Source organism: Pelophylax lessonae (assembly GCF_965119305.1).
Source record: "Pelophylax lessonae genome assembly, chromosome: 10".
NCBI classification, from domain to species: Eukaryota; Metazoa; Chordata; class Amphibia; order Anura; family Ranidae; genus Pelophylax; species Pelophylax lessonae.
This window is the reverse complement of record NC_138777.1, coordinates 240,682,423-240,703,459: the sequence shown is the minus strand read 5'-3', so window position 1 is coordinate 240,703,459 and position 21,037 is coordinate 240,682,423. Positions and strand designations below refer to the sequence as shown.

Sequence of the window (21,037 nt, the reverse complement as noted above, 5' to 3'; positions counted from 1 at the left end):
GTGGAAATCCTTCCCAGAAAGGTAAAGTTTGTTAAGTGGGGCTAACTCCATATTATTTCTCATGCTTTTGGAAAAGGACATCCAACAAACTTATAGCGGCATCAGGGCCAACTCTACCCAAAATGTGGACCATAAAATGTGCCAATCATAAACAGTGTGGTGCAATGTCAGAAGAGAAGCATTGAATGCATGAAGGTTTTTCTTCTTTATGTTCTGCTCTGCGGACTCACAAGGAAGACATGCCGAATGCTCTGTGCGAATAACCAACATATGACGTATTCTGTACTGAAGGAGAAAGGTTTGTGTTGTAGGTACCTGAACGAGCCTTTTGGGAAATGGACCTCTTTCATTTTCAGAGCATTGAATTGGTGGAATGTCCCAATCTCTCCTTTGTCTCCGAAGCTCATGTGATGGATGTGAATGTTCAGCCTGCAGAGGACACAAACAATTATCACAATCACATGCAGCAAAATAAAATACCTGATAACTAGAAATAAAAACTCCATCTAAAGATGACATTTCATTTTGATTGAATAAAGGAGGGGGAAATCATCTGCTTTCTTCTTATATCATTCTGTGACTTGAGCAACCAGATCTCTCCAATGGAGCTCCCTAATCTCTGACCTGCCACCTTGAAATAAATGAACAGCCAACAGTGATAGTGGCAAGTCCTCTTTGGGATGTCCAGTGCTAGGAACTTGTTTTTGAAGTCACTTAAACAAATTCTGTAAAACCTTTTTTGCCCCATTGACAACGTCCATTAGAACAAAACATTTTGTGCGGAGCTACAGCAGTGATGTCATCACGTCTGCCAGGGTGTCATGCACAATCTGTATGTTATGCTTTGTTACCATCTTTTTATGTGAGTAGATGCCTAGTTGTAATAAACCCTTACTGTTATACTGCACCATCAGAGATCTCCTTCCTCTTGCATGCGTTACTCTGATATGACCAATGGCTGGCTTGATCTGTGATGGATCAGTGTGGACGGTGGTATAAGCGGTGTGAACCATTAATGGAAATTGTGTGCTGCTAAGGCTACAAGGGAACGCAATCCTGTGTCCACCACTGTGAGTGCAGGTGAGGGAAGGAGCTTGCTTCGTCTCCAAACAACTGAGCAGGGAATGGATCCCATGAAGCCGCACATCGATGCAGACCCACTGGTATTGGAATGAATGGCAGTGGTGGGAGCCTGGCCTGAGACTTCTATTCATTCCAATACTAGAGGGTCTGCATTGATGTGTGGCTTCAGGGGATCCATTCCTTGCTCAACAGCTGTAAGCAGTATGCAGATGTGGAGATAGTGAGAGCAGACTCTCCATCCACCCATTCATTAGGTCGGAGTGTTGTTCATTCATATAAATAGAAGAAAAATTTCCGCGCTAGATGTGACAGAAAACCAAATGATTAAGAACAATAGTGAGCAGCTGGCACAAAATCAACTAACAGTGATTCAAAAAATACAATAAAAACCAAAAAGTGCAGCGCTGAAATCAGTATACAATTATATAGCTGAAAAGCTCATATAAAGAAAACAAAAAAGGAGAGGGGATAATGTCCAAATGAATAGTCCCAATATTAAGTGCAGAGATGTGAATCCACGTGCAAAATAACTTTCTTCCAGTGACACCAGGGAAAAGTGTAGGAAGGGGACACCCTTGTGCTCAGGTATAACAAGCAGCTTACCGAAATTCCGTGGCTGCTCAATTTAATGAGACAGCCTCTCCCAGCTAGTAGTAAACCAGTAGGTCAACCGATATCAAGCTCAGGTGCTTCGAAAGACTCCAAAAGCCGAAAGCCGTTTCCGGTGTGTTGTTAAACCGATCACATTAATATGTGGCACACTTGGAACTTCTCATATACTCCATTGAACGTAAAGCCATATGTAGAAAGAAACAGAGGCCCATAGCGTAATCCCGTAAACCAATAGGTAAATTTATTAAAAAAACTACTTACAATTTAAAAGACAAAAACAGGCATGTAGTATGTGCCAGTCATGGATCTAACCGCGGCGTCCCGATGGTGTCAGAAGTGGGATGCGAACCCACGCCTCCAGAGGAGACTGCGACCTGAACGGGACGCCGCGGTTAGATCCATGACCGGCACATACTACATGCCTGTTTTTGTCTTTTAAATTGTAAGTAGTTTTTTTAATAAATTTACCTATTGGTTTACGGGATTACGCTATGGGCCTCTGTTTCTTTCTACATATGGCTTTACGTTCAATGGAGTATATGAGAAGTTCCAAGTGTGCCACATATTAATGTGATCGGTTTAACAACACACCGGAAACGGCTTTCGGCTTTTGGAGTCTTTCGAAGCACCTGAGCTTGATATCGGTTGACCTACTGGTTTACTACTAGCTGGGAGAGGCTGTCTCATTAAATTGAGCAGCCACGGAATTTCGGTAAGCTGCTTGTTATACCTGAGCACAAGGGTGTCCCCTTCCTACACTTTTCCCTGGTGTCACTGGAAGAAAGTTATTTTGCACGTGGATTCACATCTCTGCACTTAATATTGGGACTATTCATTTGGACATTATCCCCTCTCCTTTTTTGTTTTCTTTATATGAGCTTTTCAGCTATATAATTGTATACTGATTTCAGCGCTGCACTTTTTGGTTTTTATTGTTGTTCATTCATCCATCCATTCCATCAGAGAGCGCTCGGTGTGTTAGGAAGTGACCATCCATCCATCTATTTTTGGATTTTTCCCTAAAACGTGGTCAGACCTCCTATACTCTGAGGTCTGAGGGTCCAGTAAGTGGTCTTGGTGTGTTGGTAGTTTGCTGATGCGTAGGATCACTTGGGTTGTTCCCTTGGCATACGGATACACTTTTTCATCTAGGTCTTGTTTTCAGCACTTTATTTACATATAAGATTTATTGGACTTATATATGGATTTGGGACTTTTCTATATAGTACACAAATTATTGATTGATTTGTATATTTTAAATATATTTATTCTGTACTATAAATGATTGATTTGTGGTTAGGCACCCTCACTTTAATATATTTATGGTAGCGCAATATGATTAGTAACATATTTCTCTAGTGTATCATATGTGGTGATATAGTGAGTGCCGCTACCATTCACAATTGATATAATTGTACGGTTTTGTTTCAGTGACACTTTAGCGGAAGCGTTTTTGTTTTTTTTAAATTCTGTACAACACAAAGCAGTACTGGGTGGAATGAGCATGTAACCCCTTCATGACCATTGGTGCCCTAAATTTGACATACAGTGATCTCTGTCGCCTCCAAGGTTTGTTTATAAACAAACCTCATGTGATCACCGCATCATGGCTGTTATATTGATCACATGATTGGGAAAAATTCTGACTGATTCCAGACAGAATCAGTCAGAACACCCACCCAGCATAGTAACAAACAACCACCCACCCAGCATATGAACAACCACCCACCCGCCCGCCCATCCAGCATATGAACACCCACCTGAGTCTATTTTATGTTTGCTTGCATTACAGACAGGGCCTGTCTATCTCGGCCTCAGTGGTAAAAGATTGTTGAGACCGAATGCAACACTCCAACCACCCCTTGATAAAGTCACATGTATGTGACGCAACGTGTCGGGAGGAGCCGGTTGACGTCACTTCCGGTTTTTGGCTGAGACCGGAAGTAGAGGATTGAGATATTCTGTACTGTGTGGGGACCCCGCGGTCACCTATTCATACTGGATGCTGTGGTTTTTAATGTGAGTTGCTATATTTTTTAATAAACCTTTGATGTTAACCACATAACGACCGCCCATCACAGTTTTACTGCAGCAGGCAGTCGATCCTGGGCAAATCGACGTAATGTTTTTTTTTTAATTTGTAAATGCTTTTATTCTTTGTGATACAATAAAATGAAACTTTTTATATAGTACTGTGGTAAATTATTTTAGTGCCTAAAAAGTCCCAACCCCAAGGGGAATTTCCTATGGTTCATAGATGCAGGGATGTGGCACATAGAAGGAGAACAATCACCGTGATTCTAGTAAGGTTAGTGGAGGTTAGTTGAGTCCTCAGCTGTCAGACACCGCGTGGTTTAATGGCTGAAATCCACAACTTGTATTTTCCCCCAGCTGGTAAATCTGGAATGTAAATGAATGTCCCTTGGCAGGGGGCATCGTATCTGGGAAGGATAATCTACAGATTACAGATGCCAGCTGGTTCACCGTCATTACAAATCACTGTAAGAAGTACAAAAGCATATTTCCCTTTTGCTTTATTGGTATCATCAGTTAGATATGAACTTCCATGAGTTCTCATCTACTCACATCATGGAATAATTCATAGATCACTTCCATTGGCACAGCTACAGACAATGGGGACCTCAGAGTAAGTCCTCCATATTGATCCTTTGCTGCCACCTCTTCCCTTGGCTGGATGGATCCTCCCCAGTATAGCTGTACAAAGGATCCTGAGTACAACTACTCAACAACCATGGGTCCTCTGACTTGGATTGCATTAATGACCACAGGGGACACATGGAGAAGTATCTCTGGACCTGTCCGGTACTTCCCCCTGTGTGGTTCTGTGTGGAGAGTCCAGCACTTCTCTGGGTCAGCTCTGCCATACAGTAGGTTAACAGTAAAGGGTATATTGGTGTATAAATGAACCCGGGCCCCATTGAAGCTGCCCTGACTCTATTTGCAATCCAATCTCACAGAAGTTGGACACAGCTAAGGAAGAATACCTTCAGCATCAATAAGCCCTGTTCAGTCTGGCACTTCCTCTACCAATGGTAATATTATAGGCAGGGAGGGATGCAGGTGACACCATATAAGGAAGACCCCCATCATTCATACAGCACGGTATATAGGAGACTCACCTGTTTGTGGTGGGGATGTTGCTTTCTCAGTATCACGGTGGTCTCAGTTGAAACATTATTCCCCTCCAATGCCACAACACCGAACTCTTTGTGTCCATGAAGCTTTAGAGGTTCCTTTACAACGATGGAGCCGTCAGCCTGAACTTCAAAATGAGAGTCTTTGGATTCATAGCGAACGTTCGATTTCAGGCCGCAGGTAATGAAGACCACTGAAAGATAAAAGAGGGGGAGGTGTGATCATTGAGGTCATCCCACCAGGAGGCATCGGTCACATCTATTGAATTCTCTATTTTCTCTTCAAAATGAATATTCACTAAAATAAATATTGTGTAGAATGATATACAGTGCCTTGCGAAAGTATTCGGCCCCCTTGAACTTTGCGACCTTTTGCCACATTTCAGGCTTCAAACATAAAGATATAAAACTGTAATTTTTTGTGAAGAATCAACAACAAGTGGGACACAATCATGAAGTGGAACGAAATTTATTGGATATTTCAAACTTTGTTAACAAATAAAAAACTTAAAAATTGGGTGTGCAAAATTATTCAGCCCCTTTACTTTCAGTGCAGCAAACTCTCTCCAGAAGTTCAGTGAGGAACTCTGAATGATCCAATGTTGACCTAAATGACTAATGATGATAAATAGAATCCACCTGTGTGTAATCAAGTCTCCGTATAAATGCACCTGCACTGTGATAGTCTCAGAGGTCCGTTTAAAGCGCAGAGAGCATCATGAAGAACAAAGGAACACACCAGGCAGATCCGAGATACTGTTATGGAGAAGTTTAAAGCCAGATTTGGATACAAAAAGATTTCCCAAGCTTTAAACATCCCAAGGAGCACTGTGCAAGCGATAATATTGAAATGGAAGGAGTATCAGACCACTGCAAATCTACGAAGACCTGGCCGTCCCTCTAAACTTTCAGCTCATACAAGGAGAAGACTGATCAGAGATGCAGCCAAGAGGCCCATGATCACTCTGGATGAACTGCAGAGATCTACAGCTGAGGGGGGAGACTCTGTCCATAGGACAACAATCAGTCGTATACTGCACAAATCTGGCCTTTATGGAAGAGTGGCAAGAAGAAAGCCATTTCTTAAAGATATCCATAAAAAGTGTTGTTTAAAGTTTGCCACAAGCCACCTGGGAGACACCAAACATGTGGAAGAAGGGGCTCTGCTCAGATGAAACCAAAATCAAACTTTTTGGCAACAATGCAAAATGTTATGTTTGGTGTAAAAGCAACACAGCTCATCACCCTGAACACACCATCCCCACTGTGAAACATGGTGGTGGCAGCATCATGGTTTGGGCTGCTTTTCTTCAGCAGGGACAGGGAAGATGGTTAAAATTGATGGGAAGATGGATGGAGCCAAATACAGGACCATTCTGGAAGAAAACCTGATGGAGTCTGCAAAAGACCTGAGACTGGAACGGAGATTTGTCTTCCAACAAGACAATGATCCAAAACATAAAGCAAAATCTACAATGGAATGGTTCACAAATAAACATATCCAGGTGTTAGAATGGCCAAGTCACAGTCCAGACCTGAATCCAATCGAGAATCTGTGGAAAGAACTGAAACCTGCTGTTCACAAACGCTCTCCATCCAACCTCACTGAGCTCGAGCTGTTTTGCAAGGAGGAATGGGTAAAAAATTCTCTCGATGTGCAAAACTGATAGAGACATACCCCAAGTGACTTACAGCTGTAATCGCAGCAAAAGGTGGCGCTACAAAGTATTAACTTAAGGGGGCTGAATAATTTTGCACGCCCAATTTTTCAGTTTTTTATTTGGTAAAAAAGTTTGAAATATCCAATAAATTTCGTTCCACTTCATGATTGTGTCCCACTTGTTGTTGATTCTTCACAAAAAATTACAGTTTTATATCTTTATGTTTGAAGCCTGAAATGTGGCAAAAGTTCAAGGGGGCCAAATACTTTTGCAAGGCACTGTATCTAATGCCAAGGGGTAAGGGAGAGAGAGGGTAAGGGTTAAACCCCCTATCAGGTTTTTATTGCTCTCTATGCCTCAGCTGGAGAGACCCCCCCTCCCCCTGTACAGTATTTGACCTGTATGTCACAGGGGCAGAGGGGGGGGGGGGGCAACCAGGAGGGCATCTTCACTCTGGGGAGACTCTCTTCCATTTTATTCATGTCTGCAGGACAGGAAATAAAGATAAATCTCCCCAACAGGACCAAAAAATACAAAACAAAGCAAAAAAACCCTTTGAAATAGTTTAACTAGTTATTTCCTATGAGCCTTTATTTTTCTGCAGCTGCAAACTGATGATTGTATACGGATATACTGTAGATATGATATTGGAATACAATTGTCTTACATTTTGTTACAATTCTGTTCCAGACTGGCATACTCCGACCCCCAAGGAAGATACAAAAATTGAACTGAGTTTGGTTCCCCTGATTATAGGACATAAATTGAAGTATTGACACATCAGATATTATCTGGGTATTGCTGTAATATAGAGCTGCCTGTTAGGATGTTTGATATGTCAGCCATGTATTTTTTTATTGGAAATGCGTTTTATGATGTATAAATAAAGATTATTCTGATTTTTATAACAAAGTGTTATAGATTGTTGCCCATAGGAGCTAAACATACATCGAGTTTTTGAAAGAAATGAAAGGATGTTGGTAACACATTAGCTCATTGAATCCTCCCGTCTTTATTGTTTCTTCATATCCCTTTAGAGGTGATTAACCCCTTGGGAGGATCTCACCAAAAATGACAATTTTGTAGCAGGGGATGCCCAAAATATGACTTGTATCTTAGTGCAGGCTTCTGGGAAAATCAGTCAGTCAATCACATAAACAGGAAATTACATTTTCAGGGGGGGGTCTCCAGGCGGCCATATTGCATTTTACAGAAAATGACAGGGGCTGCAGATTGAAAAGGAAAGATCATTTTTAAAAAAACATTCAATCTGATTTGTGCTGCAATTGTATAAACTATATCATATATATTTTTGTTGCTATTTTTTTCCTTACAAAAGTGGAAATTTCCCTTTAGAGTAACTAATGAGAAAGAAAAGGAAGTAATTCCTAGCAGGCTAGACGCTGGGGGAAGTTGCACAATGGTTGCAGACATATAACATTATTCTTCCACGCACAATACTGACCATCCAACACCACAAAGCACGAGCTCAGTTGTGGTAAATTCAGATGCCAGACTTATACTTTGCAGGCTTTTCCTATACAACTCAAGCAGCGCTGTATAATGAAACATCCAAGGCTATGTACTAGAAAGTCCCCCCCCATACAGAAACCTGGATAATTACCTTCAACACTGCATGCAGATTGTATCCAGAGTCATCTCCTCCAGAGATATATTGTAAATATTTAATTGAATTAATTTATCTATTTTATATATATATAGAGCAGGCATGTCCAACCTGCAGCCCGGAACCGCAGGCAATTCGGCCCACTGCCCCTGACAATTTTTTTTTTTTTTGCTGGGGAGGAAGGAAGTCTGGTCGGGGGCATTGCCACAGCAGCTTCCAACTAACGGTAGGCAGAGGCTGCCTCAGAGGGGAGGGGAGCATGTGCAGTGTTTCTGACTCCTACCACCATGACCACTTCAAATCACTGAAGTGGCCATGGTGGTTAGAGTGTTCCTTTAATATCTCTCAGAAGAAGTAAACCTCTGTATACTGATTCCATTTCATTTGATCATCCTCTAGTTGTGTTAAATTAGTGCTGGGGGAGGGAGGGGCCCGGCGGCGTGGGAAGGGCACGGCAGCATTTTATTACTTATATACCTTAACTATAGTATATATTTTATATGCGGCCCGAGAAAATTTCTCTACACTCAATGTGGCCCAGAGAAGACAAAAGGTTGGACACCCATGCTATAGAGAAACCTTCCCCAACCAGAGTTCAACAGAACCCTAACATTCCTTCGGAGGTTCTCAGGGAGTCCTTCAGCAGCAGGCAATTTCTGCCTCTCACATAAGTAGCCACTTTGGCTGATGAAGAAGCTGACCGGCTTTGAAACCCGGCCCATTTCTATAGTACATGTCTACAGTGATGTTGGGAATTCCAGTCCCGGGTTGAACACTGATTGCAGTGACAGCGGCTTCTTCTATCTTCAGCACGCTTCATTCCCAGCCAGTGGCCAAGGCTGGTGGTTCTCTGGCTGCCCCTTGGACATTTCTGGCTCCCATGTCACCCTTATGCCATGACGTACACAGGTGTATTTTTGTGAGTGCATTTTTATCTTTCAATAAATTGTCATTTACTTTTTAATGCTGCACTATGGGGAGGCACTGCTGTTTCTTTTCTTTTCTTATAGTTTATTCTTTATCCTCTGTAAAGGCATTTTTAAAAAATTTCTTAACAACTGTCAGTGAATATGTACTACTACTGGAAGACCGAAGCCCCTGGCTGTTAAATTCCTGTACGGCCACTCTGTAGCCTTCTCATTCATTGATAACATTCACTTTCAATGTAGAAGGTAGACAAATCTGTAGCTTCAAGAATGCAAACCATCCACCTGAAGATCCCACCCAGCCATCCTCCTGATAGCCTTCTACAGCCTTAGATAGCAAAAGATAGAAGGAGGAAAGCTGCCCTGAATTATCTGTGTCACAGAAGCTTCTCATCACTCCATCTGGATTATAGTCAAATCAAAGTGAAACCATGACCGGTACTCTTACCTTGACCCACCACGGTGCCGGGCTCCAGAGATCTGGGCACAGAGAAATGGTACTCCTTATGGGCAAAATCATAGCGACAAATGTCCCAGTCTGCCAATCCTCCCGTAATCTGCCGCAGGGAAAGAGAAAGAAAACATTGGTTAGAGAATATAGAATACAAAAGAGAACTTTAATCATTAGATGTACATGGAGTGTATCTAACCAGGCATCTGGGGTGTATCTAGCCACACCAATGCCACAGAGACGTGACATCCTCCTACAATGTTAAAGGAAATGTATAATTGTTTTGTATGTAGCACTGCCCCCTTGGGAGCTGCTAAGTGTGGATTCCCCTGGGTTACCCATAGCAACAGTCCGTAAAACTTATCACTTTAAGACTTGGCTCAGACAATGAAAAGTCCAGGGGATTTGGGTTTTGTATTTTATTTTGGAACTTGGATGGGAGAAGGGATGAGTGGGATACTCCAACTTGAACTATGCACAAGTGCTGAGGACACTATCTGTAAAGAGTGCGGCAAGGCCGCTGCTTCACCTTGCCACTGAAGTGAAGTAAAAAATAGGTTCCTGACTGAATTTCCTCTCAGGGTCCTGACTTGGCACCCCCTTTCTCACTTCCCCTGCATGCTAGCCCCTTGTCCACTGACTCTCCACCGGTGTGGTCCCCTTCTTGAGAAGACCCCTGGCAAGCTTCCCGGTACTCACGGACACTGTTTTTCCCTGGGTTGCTCTGCCTTCAGCTCCGCTTGTCAGTATTCTGGACATCCTGGCTCAGCACCACACTCTTGGTCCACTATGTCGACTGCCTGTGACCACCTTCCTTGCTGACAGGACTAGAGACCAACCATTACCCTCCTTCTGGGACCTGGCTTCCCACCCAAAGACTCCCTGTCACATGTGCACTTGGCTTTTATAACCTATCCCAGGATGCACCACTCTCTGTGCCAACCCACTGGAACAGTTACAAAGCCTGTGTGTCACTGGCTAGGTTTCCTCCACTTTCCAACAGGCTCCCCTATTGGATACAGTGGAGACACTCCCTCAGACCAAGTGAATCCCACATGGACACATGTAACAGGCAAAACTACTGATCAGGCTCCCCTGATAAGCAGATGGAGCAAACAGCTACATCATTTCTTTCTTTATTAGGGTTAGAATTGAAAAAAAAAAAAGAAATTAATGTTCAGTTATTATTTTTCTGCTTTAGGTCAATGTTTTGCTTTGGTGTCTAGTAAGGTCACGTTGCAATAAAGCAAGGAAGCTTAGACTTCTGCAGTGTAATATTGTTCTTTTACTAAATGCTGTACATAGAAAACTATTACAATTACGGTTATAATTATAGGAATACAATACAAGACTGACAGATATACCTATAATTGTAATAGTTTTGTATGTACAGTATTTTTCATTTAGTAAAAGCACATTAATACACTGCAGAGTTCTGAGCTTCCTTGCTTTATTACACGTGACCTTACTAGACACCAAAGCAAAGCAACTGGGGGCTCGTCCGGGATTTGCGCTAAAGTTCAACTGAAGCAGACCTGTTTTCTGCTGTGTGTTGTGTAGCTTGTGCAAAGTAAATATGCTGTGTAAGCTGTTCAGGAAAAGCAAGGCTGCAGAGGTTTCTGGTGGTCAGAAGGAGGTGTGCACCCTGCTTATCTTGGCAAGAGATAAGTGGGAGTCTCTTGCTAAAGAATTTGCAAAGTACGCTTCTTCCTTGAATAAGACTCGGGGGTGATAAAGTCTCAGATTATTTTTTAGATTTTAGCCTCGAGGGGTTGCATTTAGATAAAGCAGAGAGGAGGACAGCGTCCTTAGATGGTTAGTGCTTTCTTCATTTTCTCTCTATACTTAATCACAAAGGAGGGAGAAGGCAGAGTAACTCCACTTTCGTGGGGGGGGGGGGGGGGGGGGGAATCAGCAAATAAAGAAAAAAACAATATAGCGTATACAATTGCGACACAAAGTATATTGTAATTGAATGTTATTAAAAATTATCTTTCCTTTTCAATCTGCAGCTGCTGTAATTTTCTGAAAATGCAATATGGCTGTCTGGAGGTGTTCTGTGCACAGAATATATACTGACCACACCCCAGAAACATAATTTCCTGCTTGTGTGATTGGCTCACAAATTTTCCCAGAAGTCTGCACTAAGATACAAGTCAGATTTCTGGCATCCCCTGCAACAAAAATTTCATTTTTGGTGAGATACCCCCAATCAGATATGAGCTCGGGCGTGTTTGAGTCCGTACGTGCCTGATCCCGCCAGGGAGCCGACCCTGCACTCCGCTAATCACAGGCAGTGAAACATTTCCCGATCCGCAGCTGCACAGGTCAGGAAATGTCTCACTGCCTGTGATTAGTGGAGTGCAGTGTCGGCTTCCTGGCGGGATCCGCACGTATGGATTGGAACCTGCCCAAGCCCATATCTACTCCCAATAGGAACACGTCTAAAGGGATGCAGGCCCAGCAGATTTCCTCATTAGAGCCCTGCAGCTGCCACAGCTGATAGATAATTATGAAACCACTCCCATTAGAGCCACTCAGCACAGAGGAGATTTCTTCAGATTAATAAAAGGAAGGAATCTGCAACAAAGTTTGTTAAAATCCCTGCAACGTACAGAGATCACCCAGAATTGAATGATTTTTTTTTTTTTTATTTAATTTTAATATTTTTTTTTTCTCAACTAAAGTGGAGTTACACTTTAAGGACCGGGCCTATTTCTGACATTTGTTGTTTTCAAGTTAAAAATCTGCATTTTTAGCTAGAAAATTACTTAGAACCCCCAAACATTATATATAATTTTTTAGCAAAGACTCTGGAGAATAAAATGGCAGTCGTTGCAACATTTTTTTGTCACGTAGTATTTGCGCAGCGGTCTTTCAAACACAATGTTTTTAGGAAAAAATACATTTGACTGAATTAAAAAAAAAAAAAGGAAACCGTAAAGTCAGCCAACTTTTTTTGTACATTGTGAAAGATGAAGTGACGCCGAGTTACATGTTACAGTTTAAAATTGCGCACACTTGTGGAATGGGGACAAACTACGGTACTTAAAAATCTCTGTAGGTGACTCTTTAAAGATTATTAATGGTTACCAGTTTAGAGTTTCAGAGGAGGTCTATGGCTAGAATTATTGCTCTCACTCTGGCAATAGCGATAGCGTAGCGATATCTCACATGTGTGATTTGAACACCGTTTTTATTTGCGGGCGCGACTTACGTATTTATTTTGTGCATGAGCTCACGGGACGGGGGTGCTTTAAAAAAAAAATTCCTATCTGTTTTATTCATTTTTTTTATTTTAACACTGTATTTTTTTTTAAAAGCTGAGCCGCATCAGCTGCTATCTTCTGAAATCTGACCGCTGGCTCTAAAAAACGGTACCGGGGTGACGCCTGCAGCTGCAGATCATCCGCTACAACCACTTCTCCGAGCCGAAGGACAGGGACAGAGACAGGTACAGGGATAGGGACAGGTACAGGGACAGGGATAGATACAGGGATAGCGACAGGTACAGGGACAGGTACAGGGACAGGGATAGATACAGGGACAGGGACAGGTACAGAGACAGGGACAGAGACAGATACAGGGACAGGGACAGAGACATTGACAGGAATAGATACAGGGACAGCCTATGATATATAATGTATAATGATATATAAGGTATAATGATATATAATGTATAGTGATTAGTGTTGAGCGAACGCGGACTGTATTATTCGTGTTTGTACCGAATAATTGGATTTTTGTTACCGGGTTTTGTATGCATTGGCGCGCTTTTCATGGCGGGCTTTCAACAGCCAATCAACAAGTGTTTAACTGGTGTGCCTTAAGCCATCCCAGCCATGCCTACAAATGTATTAGTAGCTGTGATTGGCCATCTGAAGCATGTGACCAAGTCTTTATAAGTTCGAGCCAGCGCCGCTGCGTCATTCTGCTGTGTAGTTCAGGGACAGAGCACACATCATACGTGCTGGCTGCTGATTAGGGACAGACAGGCAAAAATCATTTGTGTCCGGATAGAATTGAGGGACAGGGCGAGTTGTAGGGCATTTTAGGGCGAGGCAGCTGATTTTTAGGGTCAGTGTTCTACAATCGATCTTGCTGTGTGGGGGGGGGGGGGGGGTTTGCAGTGACCGATCTTATCAATCCTTTTAGGGAGAGGCTGGAGATAGGCAGGTGTCAGTGGTCCACATCGATTTTGCTGTGTGTGGGGTGCAGTGAAAACAATCTTTTTTGCCCACTGAGGAGGAGGGAGAAAAGTCTTTTTCTATCAGTCACTGTGTGCAGCGTTTTTCCTTCAGTGCTGCTGTGCTGACTGTGATAATACACTGCTGTGTTCACATGTGCTATTATTGAGTGATTTAAAAAATTATACACTTTTTTCCAATCCACTATTCAATATACACCCTTGGGTTAAAAAAATTAAATTGTGGCATAGTCTGTACTAATCTAGTTAAAAATTACAAACTTAAAAGGGGATTTTTTTTTCCCCCTCCATAGCCTGCAGCAGAGCTGAATGATATAAGACACTGCTGTTCACATGTGCTATTGATAAATCACACCAATTTTATATCATATTTTCTATTCCGCTATTCAATAAAAACCTTTGGGTATAAACAATTAAATTGAGGGATAGTCTGTGTTGGTACGTGTGAGATACACCTTTCCAATTTTTGGGGTTCATCTCATACTTCTGAAGATTTGAGGGTGCTGCCTGTTCCGTACTTCTCCTACTCCTCATCCTGCCTTTGGGGGTACAAAAAATAGTAATTGGGGCCTAGTCTGGTTCTGTACGTGTGAGATACATACACCTTTTTTTGGTAATATTTTCTATTCCGCTATTCAATAAAAACCTTTGGGTATAAACAATTAAATTGCGGGATAGTCTGTGTTGGTACGTGTGAGATACACCTTTCCATTTTTTGGGGCGCATCTCATACTTCTGAAGATTTGAGGGTGCTGCCTGTTCCGATCTCCTCCTACTCCTCATCCTGCCTTTGGGGGTGCAAAAAATAGTAATTGGGGCCTAGTCTGGTTCTGTACGTGTGAGATACATACACCTTTTTTTGATAATATTTTCTATTCCGCTATTTAATCAAAACCTTTGGGTATAAACAATTAAATTGCGGGATAGTCTGTGTCGGTACGTGTGAGATACATACACCTTTTGATATCATATTTTCTATTCCGCTATTCAATCTACACCTTTGGGTAAAAACAATTAAATTGCGGGATAGTCTGTGTCGGTACGTGTGAGATACACCTTTCCAATTTTTGGGGCGCATCTCATACTGCCGAGGATTTGAGGGTGCTTCAGTCTGCCTCCTGCCTGTTCCGAACTCCTCCTACTCCTCATCCTGCCTTTAGGGTACAAAAAATTGTAATCGGGGCCTAGTTTGTGTTTGTATGTGTGAGATACACTGTTTTGTAAAATTTGTCCTATTCCGCTATTCAATATACACCCTGTTTGAGTGTAAAAAATTAAATTGCGGGATAGTCTGTATCGGTACATGTGAGATACACCTTTTTAAATTTGTTTGGCGCATCTCCTTCTACCGCTGAGGATTGCAGGGCGCTTCAGTTTGCCTCCTGTTCCCAACTCCTCCTACTCCTCTTCCTCATCCTGCCTTTAGGGTACAAAAAATTGTAATCGGGGCCTAGTTTGTGTTTGTACGTGTGAGATACACCGTTTTGTAAAATTTGTCCTATTCCGCTATTCAATATACACCCTGTTTGAGTGTAAAAAATTACATTGCGGGATAGTCTGTATCGGTACATGTGAGATACACCTTTTTAAATTTGTTTGGCGCATCTCTGTAATGTTCCGGTACCTCTGGTACCCTTGTCTCCATATTTCTCCTCTCCTAATTGCGTCCCATCTTGTGTAACAAGAGACGCATATACCTTTAAGACCGGATGACATCATTGCCGAGCGCCGCTATGAGCGGCTATTTCAATCGCCGGTTTGCTCTCACTCATCGCTCGTTCAAACCCACATGTTCATCGCACCTACGCCTGAGAAGCCGGAGCTGCTGACATACCTCCCTTGCTGAACTGAAGCCGGAAACCTCGCTGGTGATCCGTATCTCGCTACGGGATCACCCCTCTCCAATGGACACTGTTATTCCTAAACCTATCTAAGTGATAAGTACCCCGCAGGGGATTCTTGCTAACCAATCTCCTACTGTCATCTACTGCAATTACCAAGACTATCTGTATCTATCTATTCACTATCATCTGCATAAGACTGTTAGCTCTTGGGACTACCTTGAACTATCCTTGCACTAGGTTACTCTGTCTAAGTATACTCCATCTGTGTCCTCTTACCATCTGCACTATACTTGACATCAGAACCTCTCTGCTTTACCAACACCTGCAACTCTCCTAATACTACTTCTAGTGCTCACCATACAATAGCCTGTCTCTCATCTATATATCCTCATATACTCTATCCCTCCATTAAACATCTATTAATATATATATAGTATATAACAGGCTGTACACGGTGATGAAGTCCTGAGAGTTGGATATGTTGTTCAACAGATTCTCTACAAGGCTACTGAGTGTAATAATTCTGCAGCTGTAAATCCATCCACAAACAAAAACGCATGAACGTTACAGATTGAACGAGCCATTAAAAAAAATATGGATTCAGCAGAATTATCCACTCATGTACTACAATTAAAACAGCAAGTAGATGCATTGATCCTTGCGCTTACAGAGGTAAAAAATGACAATCAAACCTTGAGACAGCAGCTTGGCCGTCTCACACAGCCTCCTGCTGCTCAGCCCCGTGAGCCTAAGATAAACCCTCCTATAGTGTTTTCTGGTGATCGGAGCAAATTCCGTGAATTTAAAAACGCATGTCGATTGTTTTTTTTTGTTAAAACCTCTAACCTACACCACTGACCAAAAATGGATTTTTGTAAAATCTTACCGTAAAATCCTTTTCTCTTAGCTCATTGACAGACGTAGTCCTCGGTGATACAGCACCTTCGGGTTATGTTGCCTCCACAGGAGCAGGACTAGACAGGAAATTAAAATGCTCTGGCCACACCCTAGGGGCAGTCCCAGAGGGTATATCCTCTCTCTCTCTGCCTCAGCAAATCAGTTATGTCAAAAGCAGTCTTTAGAAATTTTAACCCAACCCAACTCCAAAACAGAGGGGCGGGGACTACGTCTGTCAATGAGCTAAGAGAAAAGGATTTTACGGTAAGATTTTACAAAAATCCATTTTTCTCTATCGCTCATTGACAGACGTAGTCCTCGGTGATACAGCACCTTCGGGACGTCCCAGAGCAGTATCACAAATGAGGGGTGGGAAAATGGAAATCAAATCCCAATCTAGAAGGCCCAACCGGTGCCAACTAGAAGTTTACAATGCTCATCCTTAATGATGAGACTCAACAAAAAAGAAATTTTTCAAACAGAAAAAAACCCTCGAGGTAGACCACCGGTCTCCTCAAATTGCGGCCTGCAAAACCTTGCGGCCAAATGAGGCATCCGCCGATGCCGTCACATCAATTTTATAGAATTTTGTAAAGGTATGTACCGACGACCAGGTGGCCGCCTTACATACCTGGACCACTGACGCCTGATGGCGAAAGGCCCAGGAAGTACTGAGCGCTCGAGTGGAATGCACCCTAACAGGGAACGGAGGACTCTGACCCTTAATAGAATAAGCCTGTACCACCGTCTGTCTAATCCATTTGGCAATGGTCGCGGCAGATGCAGGCAAACCCTTTCTGGGGCCATCCGTGATCACAAAAAGTGAATCCGTCTTACGGAATGATTCCGTAGCTTTCAGGTATACCCTGATTGCCCGAACCACATCCAAGGAATGCAACGCATGTTCCCGATGATGCTTGGGCTGAGGACACAAGGAAGGTAGTACAATATCTTCATTCAGATGAAAATCTGAAACCACCTTAGGAAGAAAGGATGGCTTAGGATGAAGTACTACCTTATCCCTATGAATCACTAGGTATGGGGACTGGCATGATAATGCAGCCAGTTCTGACACCCTGCGAGCAGAAGTGATAGCCACCAAGAAGGCCACCTTCTGGGATAAAGTAAACAAGGGAATCTCCCTGATGTTTTCAAAGGGAGGTTTCTGTAGAACCGACAAAACTAAATTAAGATCCCAGGGCGGTAAAGGCGCGCGGACTGGTGGAGCCAGGTGCCGCACCCCCTGAATGAAATTCCGCACCAAGGACTTGGTAGCTAAAGGTTTCTGAAAGAAGATTGCTAATGCTGAAACTTGACCCTTGATGGTGCTCAAGGCTAGCTTCTGCTCAACCCCTTGTTGCAAAAAAGCCAATATTCGAGTCACCGAATAGGTACGTGGAGGAAATCCTAAAGATTCGCACCACGCAATATAAGTCTTCCATGTGTGATAATAGACCTTGCTGGAAGTCGCTTTCCTTGCTTTAATAAGGGTAGGAATGACTGAAGCTGACAAACCTCTGTCCTTCAGTACTTGGGTCTCAATGGCCAGGCCATTAAAACCAGCGACTGTAAAGCACGATGGTAAATTGGTCCTTGAGACCACAGACACTCCCTGAGACGAAGTTCCCACGGAACGTCTGCGACTAGCCTGTCCAAGTCGGCCAGGCCGGCTTGACGAGGCCAGCCTAGAATTTCTAGGACCACTGGTGCTGACTGGATCTGAACCAGGCGTCCCTAGAGCTATCTGGCCCCGACCATCCGAGAAAGTCTGGTCGTTTTCTGTTCCCACACATCTATCAGATACCTGATTGCTATCAGGAAGGGTGATCTTTTCTGGTTGAACCTCAGGGACCGAAGTCACCCGGCTAGAGGCTTCTTGGCCTGTCTGGTCAACCAGATCCGATTCCTGTGGGGAATAGAGACTAATCTTAGGAAAAGGTAAAGGAAAAGATCTATTCAGGGAACGGTGACTACCGCTCCCTGTAGTACTTAAATGTTGGAAGGGAAGAATCGCACCGGTAGTAGTAGTTGATGCTCGATCTAATGTCCTGAATACCGGTGAAAACGTCCCCCCACCCTCAAACCGGGTGGGGGCGCACCTTCAGGCTGTGTACTCCTTTGCTTTGGGTTTGGCTGAGTCGGTCCTCTGTTTGTCCGACCAGCCTTTCTTGAACCCTCCTGGAGGAGTTTTGCCTTTCCCGCTTGTTCCAGCCGGGCGTGCGAACCCTTTATGGGCGGTAAAGAAAGGTCCTCGCTTGTTGCGAGGTCCCTTAGCTTTAGCAGCCTGTGGCAAAAAAGTGCTCTTGCCCCCAGTGGCATCCTTAATGATTTCATCTAGGGTGGCCCCAAATAGACGATTCCCCTGAAAGGGGAGATTCGTCAAGGTCTTTTTGGAACCTAGGTCAGCTGACCAGCATTTTAACCACAGCACACGTCTGAGGATTACCGCTGACATAGATGCATGCCCTAATAGGGGAGTAGTGTCCAAGGCTGCGTCACAGATAAACTGTAGCCCTTGTATAATCTGTTCCATCAAATCAGATGTTTCCTGGGGAATATCTTTTCCCCTAAGGTCTTGGCGTACCATACTCGCCCATTCCGTAAGTGTCTGGGAAACTAGACCAATAACAATTACTGGTCTAAATGCTGACCCTATCAGAGAGAAGATGGTGCGGGACTCTGCTTCCATCTTTCGATCCACCGGATCCTTAAAGGACGAAGTGTCCTCCACTGGGATAACCGTGGCTTTATTCAGCCTGGAAATAGGTGGATCCACCACTGGTGGTACCATCCATTTCTTAATGATGGATTCCTCAAACGGATAGCGTCTAGCAATACGCTTGGAAATAGTAAAGGTACGTTTAGAATGCTCCCATTCTCCTTTAATCTTATTACCAAAACACTTGGGTACAGGAAAAACCTTCACCGTTTTGATGGGCTTGTTAGTACCAAAAGGAATCTCTGTATCAGTTGCTTCTGCCGGTAAAACCTCAAGTTTTAAGGTTTCCTGCACTGCCACAACTAGTGCGTCCACCAATGCTTCTTCCTGAATTATAGCGGGAGAAGAAACGTCCTCCTCACTGTCTGAGGGAGCTTTACCTGAGGTAACAGCCCTTGCAGAGGGACCTGCAACTGCAGTGACCATCTCTGAATCTGAGTCAGAGGTGTCAGATAATATAGGGGTAGGCGGGGGTCGCTTCCTTGACCCTCGTCCCTGACAGGCCGCCTCCACCCGAGCCACCATAGACTCCAAAATTGCTGTAAATGCCTCTACACTCTGTGCACCGGCGGGTCCCGTGGCCCCCTCGAGGGAAACAGGTGGGGGAATTTGTGTGGCAGGGTCCATGATTATTCCAGTAACTTCCCGGATAATATAATTCAAAAATAAAAAACTTTTTTTTTTTTTTTTTTTCACAGACCCCCAGCGCCACAAAAGCCCCTTAGTGTTACCTGCTAGGGATCCCTATCGATCGAGAGAGAGAGAGAGAGAGAGATAGACCCCCAGGCTCACCACTTGATGCTCAGAGTTTAACTGCAACAGGTTACAGCGCTGTCTTGACAAACAGGAAGTCTTTTGGCTGGCTGCCCAGGAAGAAAGGAGGCGGCTCCGCCCCTCTGCACGCCTTCCGGCGCCTCCCCTAGCTCCACGAGGTGTTTGGATCACCTCAAACATGGCCGCCCCCATGCTGGAGACACGAGGCTACGCCAAAATGGCGGCTCGTGCAATCCAGCAAAAAAAATGGCGGCGGCCTGTACCGAATAGCGGTGTGCTGCAGGGCACACAACACTATCTCTGCATGGGGATTTTTGGCGTGGTTGGCGGTACCGGCCCTGGCGGACCGCATGGCCGTTCGGAAGGCCTGCTATAGCTGGAGATTTGACTAGGAAGGCAGTCTACATGTCCGTGGCTTCTGACTGGTAGGTACCTTATTCTTATCACAGTAAGATTCCCAGACTGCCACTGATTACAATCTTTTAAACATGTATACAATTAGATTGTTAGCTCCCAAACCAAGCCTCCTGGCTTTTTGCACATAAAATCACACTCAAAGTAGGGGGATCTGTGCCATATTATAGGATAGAGGGGGACTCTATCTTACCATACAGAGAGGGGCCCGCGTTCACCACAAGACCCGTCAGGGGGAAAAGGGGGAACATACTACTCACCATACCGGAACCAGGCGGGCACCAACTCCTGACAGTACCCCTCTCCACCGGGGCGGGAGGGCTGTCGACCAATACGGACGCCGTGACTCATGGTCTTTGGCGTTTCAGCGAGACGTTTAACTCGCGGGGTCAGTCCCTTAATGGGACTTTGTCGCGGCCGACCCAGCGCGGAGCTATGGCCTGCACGCGCTCGTAGGCTGAACTGGGGTGACCACCGGATCTCAACATCCAGCCCGTCGCCCAGTTCAGCTTTCTTGCTTGAAGATCTCACAGGAACACTGGAGAAAAAAGCTGTCTAAAAAATCTTTTTAAGAAAAAAATCTTGCCAGGACCGAAGATCCCAGCAAGGTATCTAGGTCCTTACTCCTAACTAGACAGAAAATAACTGATTTGCTGAGGCAGAGAGA

At 43.9% G+C, this 21,037-nt stretch overlaps 1 protein-coding gene across 1 annotated transcript in view; it reads right to left on the bottom strand.

The window, feature by feature from the left end:
• The window catches only part of LOC309566042 (cadherin-1-like), a gene marked incomplete at both ends in the record, with an annotated part of 135,172 nt that overhangs the window by 93,093 nt on the left and 21,042 nt on the right, over positions 1-21,037 (bottom strand). Inside the window, 3 exons of the mRNA XM_082271065.1 lie at positions 316-429; positions 4,836-5,044; positions 9,513-9,679. Coding sequence (XP_082127191.1) covers positions 316-429; positions 4,836-5,044; positions 9,513-9,679 — 490 coding nt within the window. The remainder of the gene's footprint in view (positions 1-315; positions 430-4,835; positions 5,045-9,512; positions 9,680-21,037) is intronic.